The sequence below is a fragment of the Acipenser ruthenus genome, chromosome 11 (genome assembly GCF_902713425.1).
Source record: "Acipenser ruthenus chromosome 11, fAciRut3.2 maternal haplotype, whole genome shotgun sequence".
NCBI classification, from domain to species: domain Eukaryota; kingdom Metazoa; phylum Chordata; class Actinopteri; order Acipenseriformes; family Acipenseridae; genus Acipenser; species Acipenser ruthenus.
The window spans coordinates 36,114,987-36,131,015 of record NC_081199.1 but is presented as its reverse complement, the minus strand read 5'-3'; the positions used below and the strand labels follow the sequence as shown (position 1 = coordinate 36,131,015).

At 35.2% G+C, this 16,029-nt stretch overlaps 1 protein-coding gene across 6 annotated transcripts in view; it reads left to right on the top strand.

Annotated features, from left to right (window-relative positions):
• The window catches only part of LOC117426678 (low-density lipoprotein receptor-related protein 1B-like), a 361,324-nt gene that overhangs the window by 332,208 nt on the left and 13,087 nt on the right, over positions 1-16,029 (top strand). For 5 of the 6 annotated variants that reach the window (XM_059033835.1, XM_059033832.1, XM_059033834.1 and 2 more), the window contains exons 72-83: positions 4,190-4,312; positions 4,677-4,799; positions 5,230-5,370; positions 6,184-6,318; positions 6,763-6,882; positions 8,313-8,554; positions 8,999-9,222; positions 9,798-9,904; positions 10,311-10,427; positions 11,097-11,270; positions 12,626-12,751; positions 13,371-13,535. In XM_059033835.1, coding sequence (XP_058889818.1) covers positions 4,190-4,312; positions 4,677-4,799; positions 5,230-5,370; positions 6,184-6,318; positions 6,763-6,882; positions 8,313-8,554; positions 8,999-9,222; positions 9,798-9,904; positions 10,311-10,427; positions 11,097-11,270; positions 12,626-12,751; positions 13,371-13,535 — 1,797 coding nt within the window. Of the gene's footprint in view, positions 1-4,189; positions 4,313-4,676; positions 4,800-5,229; positions 5,371-6,183; positions 6,319-6,762; positions 6,883-8,312; positions 8,555-8,998; positions 9,223-9,797; positions 9,905-10,310; positions 10,428-11,096; positions 11,271-12,625; positions 12,752-13,370; positions 13,536-16,029 lie in introns of those variants that run through there. The other variant, XM_059033836.1, reaches the window with a different exon arrangement.

The window sequence follows — 16,029 nt, the reverse complement described above, 5'->3', positions numbered from 1 at the left end:
TCACATGCATTCATCTCTGATCCTTCTCTTTTTTTCAGTTTCACTGAAGAAATCAGGTTTTACAGAAATAAAAAGCGGTGATTTGTGAACTGTTCTAAAAGGAAGTAATAGGATTGCTATTGCACTTAAACAAACGTGAATTCTCAGTGTATAGGTTTCTTGCAATTTTATTTACACTGGTTAACATTGAATCTCTACACAGTTACAAGTAGCTTTCTCCAGTCACAGCAGAGAGCTGCACTTGCAGGTTAAATTAACAGTCATCGTTCAGCTTCTATCGCTTGAGCTCAGGCTCACAATGTCACCCCTCACCTTGCAGGTTATTTTACAGAAATTACAGACATAAATTACAAATTACAGAAATTACAAAATCCAGTCCATGATTAGCTAGTGAAACCTGGGTTCATCAGCGTGAACCTCTTGCACACTTTTCGGTCTGCATATACAGTACATCTAATTACAGGAAGTGGTATTTAAAAAAAAAAAAAAAAAAAACTCATGCAAGCTTTAATAACTGAAAAGTTGTAACACAATACAATCCAAGGAATTCAACAAGAGATGCTAAGATTTACAGTAGTGCTATATAGTGGGGGGGTGGGGGGGTGGGGGGTAAATTGTATAAGTGTCCTCTGATTTAATATTAAGGCACTTTAGTAAAATAAAAGTTTTGTCCTCTGCCCCATTTGCCCCTAAATCAGACACACACACTTGCACAGTGTATACAAAAACATACAACAACAACATGCCAGTAATTTTATTCAAAAGCTAACTCAAACAGATCAGTGTTAAGACGAGATTTAAAAAACTGTCTCAAAATCCCCAATAGGCTACGACAGGGTATTCCAGGAGCATAGCAGCTAAATGCCCTATCACCTTGCATGCACATCCTGGTCCGAAGCTAACAGATAAACCAACTATTATTATTATCATAGTGCACTCACATCCGTCCCTGATTATCTGATTGTTATAAGCGGTTGATTCTTAAAAGCAAACCGATATGGTTACTGTGGTGACGTACTGCAGAATCAGTATGTTAGTTGAAGGAAAGCTTTGTTCCCTGCAGTGTAGTGGGTTGACCACTAGATGTCATGTGTTCCCGCATGTATGCACAGGGACCACACGAAGTATTGTTTAGTTAGTGCTCCAACTGAAAGCTAGGTTTATTTTGTTTGTTTTATTAGCGGTTGTTTCCCCACTGGACTGTAATAAAAATAAAACCAACACGGTTTTAAACTGTAAATCAAGACTCCAGCCTGATCATTTACACTGCCCTCAGCCACGTCACATTACAATTAGCAAAAGCGCCTCTGCACGTCAGCAGTTTAAATACAGTATACAAATGTCAATGGTGCTCAATCACTGAAGACAATATATCAAAACAAGTCCTCACGGGTAAGCAACTTGTTATATAATCAAGATTATGTTTACTCAAGGCTGCAGAATCCAATTTTACTACAGTATACTTGAGAAGCAGTCATCTTGTGAGGGTGCCTAGTTTAACTGCCGTGCAGTGTTACGTGTAATGGCCTTTGAATTAAAATGACACTACAGTGCAGTATTTTACTGTCAGGATTGCCACTGCATTTAAGCATCTGTGGCTTACTTATTTGCGATACAAATCTCAAAGTTTTTCATTAAACGGAGATACAATGCTCCGCAACCCCCCCCCCTCATCCCCCCCTCCTCACGGCGCCGCAATCCCACTCCCTCTACATGCATATCACACAGTGACACTGCTGTACTCAGTATGTATTCAATGAATGTGTATTCACTTACATACCTGCACAATGTTTGATTATTATTATTATTATTATTTATTTCTTAGCAGACGCCCTTATCCAGGGCGACTTACAGTCGCAAGCAAATACAAATGATTACAAATAGTGCAGTGTTTCCTGCATCATTGCATGATCCACGTGGCGTACGTGCCTAATCACGTGAGATGTGATCAAATTCAAATTCAAAAACAGCTTTATTGGCGGTACACGTTATTGCACTTGATCAAGTACTGTGTTACATATAGTCAGTTTGCCCCAAAATGATTCTTATAAGCAGATTGCTTGATTCTTAGAAGAGTATTTTACATTAGTTAGTATAGGAATGATTTTATCCCAGTGGTTTTGATCACTGTATGCAGTTGATTCTTATCAGTGATTCCTATAAACGGAGTGCACTGTATTATTATTATTATTATTATTAGGATTGACATATTTTTTGTATATTTTTTGTTCAGCTGTTTTCAAATGTTTAACTGTTCAAAATGACTGATATGTTATGTCAAGTGCAATTTTAGCTGCTACAATTAAAACCACAATAACATATGAGTATCAATAATAAAACAAGCACACATTCATATTCAAAAACAGGAAAATTCCATTAAAACAGAAACAGCTTGCTTATTTTAACCAGTCATTACTGTTGGTAATTTGAAGAGTCTTTGTATACTTTCTACCTTGGATATTGTATAGTGTGCATTCTGGAAAGTAATTAAGCTTGCTCTCAAATCACCAGTTTCTCTGACAATAAAACTGAATATGCCAAACTTGAACCCGTTTGTCACCAGTCTTTCACTATTTTAGGAGTGACCTGGTGTTGTGTTGAAATGAGGACACAGGACTCGTGAATTAATGCAAAACAGAATGTAATTTTCTAAAACAGCAACAATGCTTCAGTACCTCTCAAAAGCGCAGTGTTTTGTAATGTGTTGCTTGAGGGTAACATCCGCTGGGATGTCTGGGGATGAGCGACAGTAGGTGTAGGGTTCAGGACATGTCATTTATTTATTTGCTACTTACTGTAGTTATAAGATATGTCTTATATGTTTTTGGTATAATGGGAAAATATTAAACCTCTCGGTAAACATACAGCAATGTAATTATTTGAAAAACACATACTTTTAAGTTGTAGGCAGTCAGGTTACACCATTATTATTTGAAGCATACAATAGTTATCATCAGAAGGTAATAATAATGACATTTAATATAGAATGGATTTTTAAAGCCTGTGCAATTTTTTTTCTCAGACCTGTTGTGTGCACTTTAATGAAAGTTCTGCATATTACAATCTTGATATAAAATGAATGTTGATGGAGCTCAGATGATCTTATTTCCTCCACAGTATGTGAACAAAGTGTATATGAGCTGATGTTTTATTCATTGTACACCTCTTAATAAACTTTCAACAGACAGCGCTATCAATAGTGTGCCTAATAAATATGGACTGGAGAGGAGGGCTATAGTAGAAAGTTATTGACCCGAGGCAAGACTGTTGTTACCAATAGGGCGCTATAATGCCTGAAGCCGCAGTCTGAGCCCTGGAGGTAACAATGGTCTTCCCAAGGGGCATTTAATTTTCCATTATGGCTGAGACAGCAGTACATATTTAATATATGAATCAGTCAAGAAAATAAGTGAGGCAAAGTTGGATAGTAAATATGACTTTATATATGTTTAAATACAGCCGATACAGCATACGTAAATAAATAATGACTGATAAATAGACTGATTCATATATATATATATATATATATATATATATATATATATATATTAATTGGAGGTCGGCACGCTACTATGGGTGAGACGATTCATCATGTATCGATGCCTCGCGATACTTTACAACACGATATTGTGTATCGTGATGCAAGCTTGAAATGAGTAGCTAATATGCCACATTTATTAAACTGTAAACCATGATAGGAAATATTTTGGTTGTTTGAACGTAAACTCCATGTGATCCTAGACATATCCCATTGTCCCATTAGGACAATGAGCCGACCAGACCCTGCCAGAATTTAAGCAGGAGTAGAGGAAATAATGTTGAGTTCTTCTTTTTAATTTAATTTAATTTAATTTAATTTAATTTATGGTTGCAATCGTTATTGAAAACTGATATGGGCAAAAACATGAAATAAATGACTTAATAATAAAAAGTTAAACGAATATATGTATGATTGTGTGTGTTTTTTTTCAAATGCTACTTCTCTTACTAGTGTAGATACATTTCAACTTTAGTGTAGCCCAATTGTTTAATATGTAGTACAGATACAATTTTGAAAACTGATGTGTCTGTTGTTCAACACGGTAAAAACAGATCATACTGTAGCTGTACAGCCAAGGGAATGTTTTGATCTGCTGACAATTTTGTTATTTTATTGCAAACCATAAATGAGATATAATTGACCTTACAGATGGATATACATGCCGTGCTGACGAGTTTGTCTGCAACAACACTCTTTGTAAACTCCATGTGTGGGTATGTGATGGTGAGGATGACTGTGGAGACAACTCAGATGAAGATCCTGAAATGTGTGGTATGTATTAAATACATTTAATTTAATTTCGTTTTAGAAATTGTTTAACTGCCAAACCAACCATTGGTTTAAAGAATGAAGGCTTGAAGTAATAGCAAAGGGCAGGACTCACTTTAATCTAAGTTAACCTGTTCTACTCTTTACTGATGACTTAAAATCATGACCCCCATTATTTGAGCCAATGCAAGGATGTTTACACAAACCTTAAAGTACTGGGTATTATTATTGTTTTATCTATTAGCTGGATAAAAGCATAATGTTTTTTAAAGGTCATTTCATTTTTTTTTTTTCTTTTCTTGTTTTCTTTTGTTCAGCTGTGTGTTCTGGGGTGTTTTAAATTGATTTTTTTGTCCTATTCAAATAGCGAAGTTCCCTTGTCCTCCAACAAGGCCTTATCGGTGCAGAAATGATCGAGTGTGCCTGAGATCGGAACACATTTGCAATGGTGTAGATGACTGTGGAGATGGCTCAGATGAAGAACAGTGTGGTAGGTGAAACTTTAGGAGGAACTCTTTCTGTACTTTTGAACAAAAGCTTCAGAATATAAACGATTTTTAGGCAAGATAGTACTGTGTTGTGTCCAACTTGACAAATACTTGAATTTAGTTTATTTTACAATATTTTTCTCCATCGTTAATTGTAGGTATTGTATATCTGCAGATAAGATACTTTACTACTGAATTATTATCCAAAATGAGTACTGGTACTTACAGAGTAAATCCATTGAAATGTACATTGTAATTTACTATTACTCACACTTAATTCACAATAATATATTCACATTTTATACTGTTCCGTACGAGGGTTTGGGTGAGGTGTATGGATGCTTTTATGTATGTTATGTTTGTTTTTGAATGTACATATTAATGTGTATGATCTCCTTTGATGTATTTTTTTAATTTTATTGAATGAATTAGAGAAGGTGATAGAAAAGCAGAGACCCTGTGGAAAGTCTCAGTTTACCTGCAGTAATAAGAGGTGCATCCCTACGGAGCTGCAGTGTGATCTATTTGATGACTGTGGGGATGGAGGCTCAGATGAGCGTGATTGCAAAAAGTGTAAGATTTGCCAAACATTCATTATTTTAGAAATGTGTATTATAAATTGATTATATTTGTATTACAATGTTAACAAAATACAACCTAATGCACCAAACTTGGTTGATATCCTTATCTGGAATATCTTCAAGGCAAACACTGACAATCATATATTTGACATATGATAGATGCTGAAATAAAATACTGCGCAATGTAATGAAGTCTGAACTAGATTTGAACCCAGGACTTGGCCATGTTTCTGGTACATGGACTTATCAATAGACTGCTTTCTGTAGTGAATGAGCAAATATCGCCTCATTTTAGTAGGATATTGTAATACCAACCAACCAAAACCATGTATTGTCAGCAAAGAATACTCCAGCATTCATTTTACAACACAGTGGTGCTAAATATGGATGCTTAAAAAAGAAAATAAAGAAAAATAGAGAAACTACTACAATTGTTGCTTATACAGTAGGCAGTGAAATAATTCATAGGAAGATTTAACAAGTCTGGTAAAGTAACATTTTTGACAGGTGTCTGTTGAAATGTTCATTGAACAGCTGCCGGTATTGCACTCCTCTGTGTTTTATATATACTGTGGAGAGAGGGTTGGAGAGAAAAACACATTTAAATAATTGCAGTTACAGTAGTACTCTAGGTGGACTTGTGCATCTGCAGGCAGTTTGGGTATGCAGGTATTTCATTACCCACACATTTATAATATCGATGTGCATGTTTAATGAAAGCCTTGAAATATACTGTGAGAATACATTCATACTGTATAGTACTCTCGATGAAGAAAACATGCTTGCTATTCCCTTTTTCCTTCAGCTCCCAGTGAAGATATGTGTGAAGGAAAAATTAATCCATGTGGTGAAGATGCAGTCTGTAATCAAACCAAAACAGCTGCTGTTTGTCGGTGCAAGCCCGGTTTTCAGAGAAATCAAAAGGATAAGCAATGCAAAGGTACGGAGAGACTCTTTTTAGTTGTGCTTTTTTGTATCTTTGGTGAGTGATACAATGAGTGTTTAATGGGATATAACTAGGAGATACTGTTTGTTTGTTTGTTTGTTTGTTTTTTCAAACAAATATCTTTTCTTTGTTTCCCAGAATTCTGAACTGTATTGCACCATTTGCGTTGCATTTATTGGAGACAGAAACATCATCCCTCATCTATCAATATGAATCAATGATCCTCACAGTGTGTCTAAAACAGTGAAATTGAGCATGTTTCCTAATAAAGTGACACTTTTATCAGTTTAAAGGTTGATCAAGACTGAGATATTACTGGCCTTGTCAACATTGAGATGGTAACCTACTGTTCACTCTTGAAAACGCATACACGCGATGACCTTTTTAATAAATAATGCAAACATATCTCTGAAAGTGCAATCTGTGTTTCATTTTCAGAAATCAATGAGTGCCTGCAGATTGGTTCCTGCTCTCACTACTGCACAAACACTAAAGGTTCCTTCAAGTGTGCATGTGACAGAAATTACAGGGAGATCAATGGCACCTGTAAAGCAAAAGGTAATGGCATGGCATTTGCATAGAAATATTTTTCACATAGTTGAGTGGATATGGAATGTGATCAGCAGATAGACAATATAGATATATACGTAAAGCCAGTCATTTAAACCACAACCAATAATTTAGCTGTAAGACTTTCATTACGTTTATTTAAAATATTAAGAAACACTGTAAGTACAGTACATGCATACACTCTTACATTACCAATCTACATGTTTTTTTTACTGTTAACTGTGATCTACAGTACCATATCATATATAAGAATTATTTTTCTTGTACCTTTTTCATGTACAGTATGCAGTGTCAGTTTGTTTTGTATACAGCAATCAGGCTAAACAAGTGCTATCCAAAGCATTATCGTCACAGGTCCTTCGTTGGTCCTGATGAAGATCTTTTAGTTATTTGCTTGTATTTTATACAGTTTGGAATATGCAAATACAGCATTCCAAAAACAACTCTAATATGAAAATGTAGTGCTGCTTCCTGGTATGCATGGGACAGCTGCAATCAAACCATGTGGCCTACCACTAAGCTACAAGGATGCAGCGATTTAAATACAACGTTGTAGGGCAGCAGTGTGGAGTAGTGGTTAGGGCTCTGGACTCTTGACCGGAGGGTCGTGGGTTCAATCCCCGGTGGGAGGACACTGCTGTTGTACCCTTGAGCAAGGTACTTTACCTAGATTGCTCCAGTAAAAACCCAACTGTATAAATGGGTAATTGTATGTAAAAATAATGTGATATCTTGTAACAAGACGCCCTGGATAAGGGCGTCAGCTAAGAAATAAATAATAATAATAATAATAATTTGAAATATTTGCGTTTCGTGAATTGACATAAAGCAAGAACCAGTGATTCTCAGTACAATAAAAGGGGACGAGTAGTGCCAATAAAGCATTGGTCAGCACTTTAAGATGTATCAGTCATTACAAAGCATCACTACAACTGCATAATATTTTATTAGTTAACACATGCATGATATCGGCAGAATTCTGTTAACAATGTTATGACCGTTATAACTGCGAATCTGTAGATATCTGCATTGAAAGTGTTTCAGCGACTGCACAAGTACACGTTCTCCTTGCTGTCATATCATCTGCATTTGCACTTGGATGTCATGGCTACATTCCAATTCAGAGTGTCAGTGGTTTTTAAGTTCAGGTTTTGAACTGAACTGGCTCCAATTGCATTATAATAAATACTGAAATAAACACTCTCAGTTTGAATTGGAAATAGCTCTATTAACAATATACTGTATTGGTTAACAAGTATAACCTAAAATGTAATTTGAAATGTCTGTATTGATCATAGCTTTTCTTGTCAATAAGTAGATAATAGTAACACAGTATTATTATAAAACTGTTGTCTTAAACCCAGGATGGAATTTAGACACTATTCATTTTTTTTGCATATTAATGAAACAACCTGCAGGACCAGAAGATCAAGTGCTCTACATAGCTAATGACACTGAAATCCGAGGTTTTGTGTATCCATTTAACCAGAGCCATGGACACAAACAACTAGCTCGCATTGAGGACAATGCCAGAATCATTGGGATGGATGCTCTGTATCAAGGACACAAGATTATCTGGGGTACCCAGTTTAACCCAGGTGGAATTTTTTACAAAGAGATCCTTGGCAGAGGCCAATCTCAAACAAATAGTGGAATAATAGTAAGTAACCGGAAAGTTAACAAAATAAGTCGTCCTGGCCCCTGCTATCTTTTGCATTGTAGAATTTAAAACCTTGTCTGAGAACAAATCTAAGGAATTGAATGGAAACTTTTGAATATATATATATATATATATATATATATATATATATATATATATATATATATACATATATATATATATATATATATATATATATATATATATATATATATATATATATATATATATATACTGTAAATTCTCCTTAAATTACTATTTTTGTCTGCATGTGCTTTTTTATACCAAAATAAACGTAGTCAAATAGAAGACAATATACAAATGTGAATATGGCTATATGCATGTTCTTGGAAGTTTGTAGGGCATACAAAAACTGAAAGGTTAGGTCAGTGTAATTAATGAGTCTAATTTGATAGGTCTAAGATAAATAATTGTATATTCTAGTGTCCTGACTTCAGAAGACCCAGGGGTGTTTCAGCTGACTGGGTGACTGGGAATATATACTGGACAGATCACTCCAGAATGCACTGGTTCAGCTACTATACAACACATTGGACAAGATTAAGATATTCCATTAACGTAGGACATCTTGGCAGATCAAACTGTACCCGTCTTATAACGGACATTGCAGGAGAGCCGTACGCAATTGCTGTTAATCCAGTTCAAGGGTAAGATATTGTCTTTCATCTGTTTTCATTAGTTAATAAGAAATAAAATATATATATATATATTTTTTACCTTATTAGAAAAAAAGCCTGTCTGGTTAATATGCAGTTGTTCTCCTCTGACATGTCTTAAGCTGTCCTTAACAGGAACATTTCTTAATAAAAGGGGGCGGCAGGTGTGAATGTACCTTTATTGAACTTTTTGTCCTTGATGGCTACAAGGTTTTCTGTGTTTGAGGGGTCTAGGAGTTTGAGTAAACAACCTACCTTCTTGAGCTCTTGGGTTTGAATTCCACCTCAGCCACTAACTGTGACCTTTAGAGAAAGTCACTTGACTGCTTTGTTATTTCTTTTGAAAAGCAAATAAAGTAAAATACTACAAGAATATGAATTAGGAATATAAGACACAACAATATAATGGCACAGCCCACTCAAATTGTGACTGTTGTTCCTCTGGGTAAATGAATCGCTTGCTCCAATCCAGCACAGCTTTTGCCAACTTCTTAGTATCAGATGGTGCAGCAGTACAATTCTCTCAAACTAACTCATTTTATCTCAATCATCTTCCACATTTACAGAATGATGTATTGGACAGTAATTGGTGACCATTCTCATATAGAAGAAGCAGCCATGGATGGTACTATGAGAAGAATATTGTTAGAAAAGAATTTAAGGCGGCCCACAGGTATATGTTTTGTTCTTGTTGTTTTTTTTTTATATTTGTATGTGGAATATGCTTTTGTTTGGGCACATTGTGTTAATGTAACTTACAGTCTCCAATATCACTTGTCATTTACTGTAAGACTCACACAAAATAAAATAGGATGCTGAACCAGCTTAAACTTCACTGCTTGGAGCAAGAAACAGATGTGCACAAAGATGCCTAAATTAGACTACATAACCGTATATATGCTGCTCATTGTATTTGCAATAACTTTGAGGGGCTTGAAAGGTGTGTAATAACACTTAAATTAGGTTATCTACTGTGTGCTTTATCCAAAATCCTCACATATTTGTCTGAAGCAGCTGTTGCTCATTGATAATTACCAAACTGCACAACAAAGAATAACATGAGATATTTATTTCTGCAGGACTGGCAGTTGATTATTTCAACCAACGTCTGTATTGGGCTGATTCAGAGCTTTCAGTGATTGGAAGTTTACGTTTTGATGGATCTGATTCTCTGGTGGCCATCAGCAGCAAACATGGTAGATTAATATGTTTGTACTCGTTATGCACAGATACAGTTATTTATTATTATTATTTCTTTCTTAGCAGACGCCCTTATCCAGGGTGACTTACAATTGTTACAAGATATCACATTATTTTTTAGATACAATTACCCATTTATACAGTTGGGTTTTTACTGGAGCAATCTAGGTAAAGTACCTTGCTCAAGGGTTCAGCAGCAGTGTCCCCTACCAGGGATTGAACCCACAACCCTCCGGTCAAGAGTCCAGAGCCCTAACCACTACTCCACACTGCTGCCCAGTTATCATTTGCATTTTCCAAATGAATTAAGGGAAATGCAATGCTTTATCTTATTTTCAGTTTTTTCTTTGTATTAATGAATAGTTCAATGTTAATAGTTCAGTTAAATTTAAAGTAATTTGATGTAATGTATTTGGTCTTGTACTGTGACTTCACTGAATTAGTGCAGTAGCTTTGGTACTGTAATGAAAATAAAGTTTCATAGTGAAGTACACAGGACAACTTTATACACTCTATACATTTGCTATATTCTTTTGTAATTTGTGCATTAAATTCATAGAAAATTAACCAGGTACTCATGTCATGGGGAAAAAAATATAGAAATAACAAGTCCATAAGCTGCAATATTTATACAAATTAATGTTGTTGTTTTTTTTTTCTTTTAGGTATATTACAACCTCACCAAATTGACATTTTTGAGGATTATATCTTTGGAGTTGGGTTGAAAAACAATGTATTTAAAGTACACAAGTATGGTCACAAACCAGTGGAGTATATTGATTCAGGACTTGAGAAGGCCACCAGTGTTTTGGTCTCCCATCGTTACAAGCAGCCAGACAGTAAGTAGCTATGCATACAGACTTTATATATTTATATTTAATATTTCTCTAAGCGCGTTGGAATTAAAATCATTGTTCACGAGGGTCATGAAGTGGTTAGCTGTGAGGTTGCTGGTTTACACCCAGCCTCTATTACACTGGAGCCACGACTTGGATAGTTGTAGATTGACTGCAGCTGACGCCAAGGCTTCAATAGGAGTCTTACAGGCAAGGCCAGTTAAAACACTACAAGCACAACATGGGCAAGAAAGGGTGAATCTGATGGAAAGATTTTAAACCAGTGGCTTTGCAGAAGCATGCCAAAAAAAAATTAAAAAGAGTTTCTAAATATAGAGGCGTAACATATTTTAATGTTAAGCATCACAGATAAGAGGAAGAGGGGCACGGCACAAAAAGTTTGAGACCCGCTGCTCTAGTCAAACTACTAATTTGTCCCACAGCATGTATTTTTTATTCCAGTCTAGTATTTTCATGCCCCATTCAATGATCAAGCCAACACCCTCCCAGTACAAATCCAACTGGGATAATTGTACGACAAAGTACAATTATCAGTGCAGTGTATTGAAAAGCACAAGCACAAGAAAATAGTGGAATAACTTCAGCTGCTCACAAGACATCTTCTGTCTTCTTGACCTTCACAAACTCCTCCTATGTTGAATTAATGAAACCCATGAGCATGTTCTCAGCCTCAGTAGACATATTTAATGAAATCATAGCCTCATTGTGTAGGCCTTGAACTCAGCGTTACTTTTTTTTCTTGCTATTACTAATGGCCAGAGGTGCTGACAGTTGTCTGCTCTTCCTGCCAAATTGATGTATTCCATGAACAACAGTACCAGAAACCTTTGTATTAGCTTGAGTGCTCATCTGGTTAGTGGACAGTTATTGTATTCCCTGTTGCTTTATTAGTTGGAAAAAATGCCATCTCCAGAACAAATATATAATAAACTACAAGCTCTTCAAGATAACTTTAATAAAAATAATGTTTATTTAGTTGTTAAACTGCCAACTTTATCATACTGTATAATGTCACACATTTTCACTTTATTCCTGGGCTTTTACTATGTGTGTATTTTTTTAACAGGGATTTACAGCTACCACCTTGTTTGGCTGTCCTCTATCATCCTCAAACTGCAGTTTAATGTGTAGTGTCTAAGTTGTAGTACAGTAGACCTTTACAAAAAATTAAATTTCAGACTGCTTTTCATTTCTGATTTCTTACGAAACACAAAAATAGACCTTTGAAAAGCCTTTCCTGTCGTGAAAACCTTTAAAATGTATACATGAAATTGCAAAACAATATCACCCTTTATTTTAAATGAATAATAACAAATTCCCAATTTCTGTTCTTACAGTAAGTAACCCATGTCTAAAAAAGAACTGCGAGTTTCTGTGTTTACTGAACCCAAATGGTGCAAGCTGCTCATGCCCAGAAGGAAAAGTCTTGATTAATGGAACATGTGGTGATACAAGTATTTCAGGTAGGTATTTCAAGGCATTTCTTTATTTTAGGATATCCCAATGGTAATACAAGAATATTGTACAACTACACATTTTTAAATCCTTACAGAATGCACCAGAATAAAACAGAAAATGGCACAATCCATGAACCAGGTTGTACATGTAGAGGAAATGCAGGTTTACTCAGCCTATATGTGCCATTGCTAGCGGATTGAAATATAATGAATATATTTGTGTGCTCTTTTGCTAACGGCATAATAATGACAGCAGTGCTGGATGAGTGCAACATTCTCTTAGTTGAATACAAATTTATAGAGAGTGTGTGCTATCACAATATCAACACACTAAAGGCAGACATTGTTACCATACCTTAGGTAAGGTAGTTCAAGATTAATGCAAATCGGGCTACAGTATGTGAAACCAGACGTTTTGGACCAGTTTAACATGAAGAGGCAATTAATCTACAGTTTCATATTTTCTTACCTATGCAATATCCTGTTACCAGTGTTCTCATTCAATCTCTATAGCTGTTTCTCCTTAGATTATTATTTACCATACAGTTCATGTAGTTAGACTCTATACAGCCTTTTGCAGCGAGGTATGAATGTCACTTACATTTTTGTCATTTTGGTCCTATAGGTGATCTCTGCCAACCAGCTTGTGAGAATGGAGGGAGGTGTATTATAAATGAGAAGGGTGAAATGAGATGTTACTGTTGGCCTAATTTCTCTGGAGAGAATTGTGAAATTAACCACTGCAAAGACTACTGTCAAAATGGTGTGACATGCACAGGCTCCCCTTCAGGTAAACGGTTTATAATTAGTACATCACAGATGGATAGAGAAAAATATAAAGATTGTTTTGATAAAAAAAAAAATACATGGCTAGGACATTGAGGCTCATGTTAATTTTATAGTAACTGACGTTGGACGACATGGAAACCCACTTCAGCTATAAGTCTGTTACAAATTGGTAGCTTTGCAGTTTTGATTATTTAAAATGGATTGTAATCATTTCTGGAGAAAACTGAACCCCTGAGCACATACTGTAACTCATTTGACAGAGAAATGACCTTTATGCAATCCATATATTATATACGTGCTGAATGTGTGACAGGAAGTTATTACGCCTGTATCTTAGGATAATGAAAGACTGTGCATTTAGTGTCTGTGTTTTTTTTTTTTTTTTTTGTGGGGGTACGATGTATATTTTAATTGTGTATTACTTTATCCATTACCTTGCAGCATGAGACTGTTTGAAGTATGGCTTCTGTCACTTTAACTTGTCAAATAACAGATGCTGCACGAAGCATATCATTCTTACAAGAAAAGGCAATTATACATAATATCACCAAGTCCCTCGATACTGAGAGAACGTATTGATTCAGCAGTGCAGTAGCCCATATCTGATGAGTACATTTAGATGTATCCACTTTCCTGTGAATAATTAAATTTTTCTGACCACTGATCTTGTTTGATTCCTAAACATATTCAATGACATTTTTATTTTCTCCAAAAGCCTTTGGTTAGTTTGGTGAACTTACACCATCATAATAACCTGTCAACAGCAACAAATTATTCCAGATCGCTGCCCTTTGAGGGTGAAGTCAAGTCCAAACTCCTGTCATTAACTGCAAAACCTAGCCTCAGAAAACAATGTTTAAATATTGAAAACAACCTAAGTTGTAAAGTACATATTGAATTCCAGCGGGGTGCATATTTTAAAATAAATAATGTATATGCTGGGATTAGCCTGCATGTCTGCTGCTTTTGCTCCAGGACAGGTTTACCCTATTCAATTGTTTTTTCTTACCTGCACGATTTTGATTTAATCCTGAAAGTTATGTCAAACATTCTTGAATTACATTTTGTTAAATGCATACCCTTTATGAGGCTGAAACTACAACAACAAGTTAAATATAATAAGAATGATAATAATAAAACAGAATAATTATACTAACGCCCTAAGATAACTTTAGTTAGTCTGTAATCAAGCCGATCGGGATCTAGGAAACCGGATTTATAAACCAAAATGACATTATATGTTTGGTATTTTAAACAGACAGAACTCATTATCTGCATATAAATATTAATGTGTTTAACAAACCCCTGTTGACAGTTCTACAGAAATATGTGCAGTGTGTATATGCAATTTTTATGACTGCTTGAACAAGGAAGAAAACACATTATAAAATCGGATCAGTTCATGAAAAATAGATACTGGGTTGTAATAAAAAATGTATTTACTGTACTATAAAGTCTCCTGGTACTATTTGCAATTGAAAAAAAAAAAAAGTTTTATTATCTTGTCTTGAAACTTTTATCTTTCCTACAGATGATATGTGTAAGTGGCGGCTTTTTAAGATACAGTACATATCTGATACATCTTTTCTCTAGCAAGGTTTATATAAATCACATTTTATACTAAACACATAGTGGGTGAGGAATCACATACTTTAAACTCAACTATTACTTGTGATTAAGGTCTTCCCATATACCAGTGAAAACAAGTCTGTCGGCATTCACACGGTTCTGCAATGCGATCAGCTAGAGTTGAGAAGAGATGAACACTCCTATGGATCACCACAGTCACATGACTGTAGAGATTAGGAATTTCTGAATTATTGAATCGCAAAAAATAACTAGAGTGCACTGTAATATCATTAAAACATAAAGTAAAACATTCAGCATTTTTTCAAGGCAGTAAAAAGTACTTGGAAAGTTTGGTACAACCTTGGAAGATTGTGCACCTATCATTCTCCTACTGGCTGTTATTAAGAACCTAATTCTGAACAATTTGCAAAACATGTATGTATTAATGTAAAACTTGAACAGTCCATTGTGTTATTATAATAGCTATGCTGTCAGAAGTGTCATTTAATTCTAGCGGTGTATTTGTTTAAAGTCTGTGCCTGTTGTGTTAGGGATTATCGTCACAGTGTGTTTGCATTGACGGAAATAGCCACATGATTACAGTATTTATTGTATGATGTATCATACTAATACTTGGCTTGTTTTTAGACCTAATTGGCTGTAAAATACGTTCTAAATTACCAAGATGAGGTTTCTTTGAGAATATTCGAGTGCATAGTGTTCTCTATAAATGCAATATTAAAGCTCATTGCTATCCACAAATTATCCTGTCTTTCTATAATCAACAAGACTTTTCACTTTTACAAGTAAAAATATTTGCAAAAGTAAATTGCTTCTGTTCTTTCGGTAATGATAGCTATATACATCTGCCTTGCAGCCGAGAACATTAGATACAGTTATCTGTTATTGTCCCTGCTGCTGGGCAA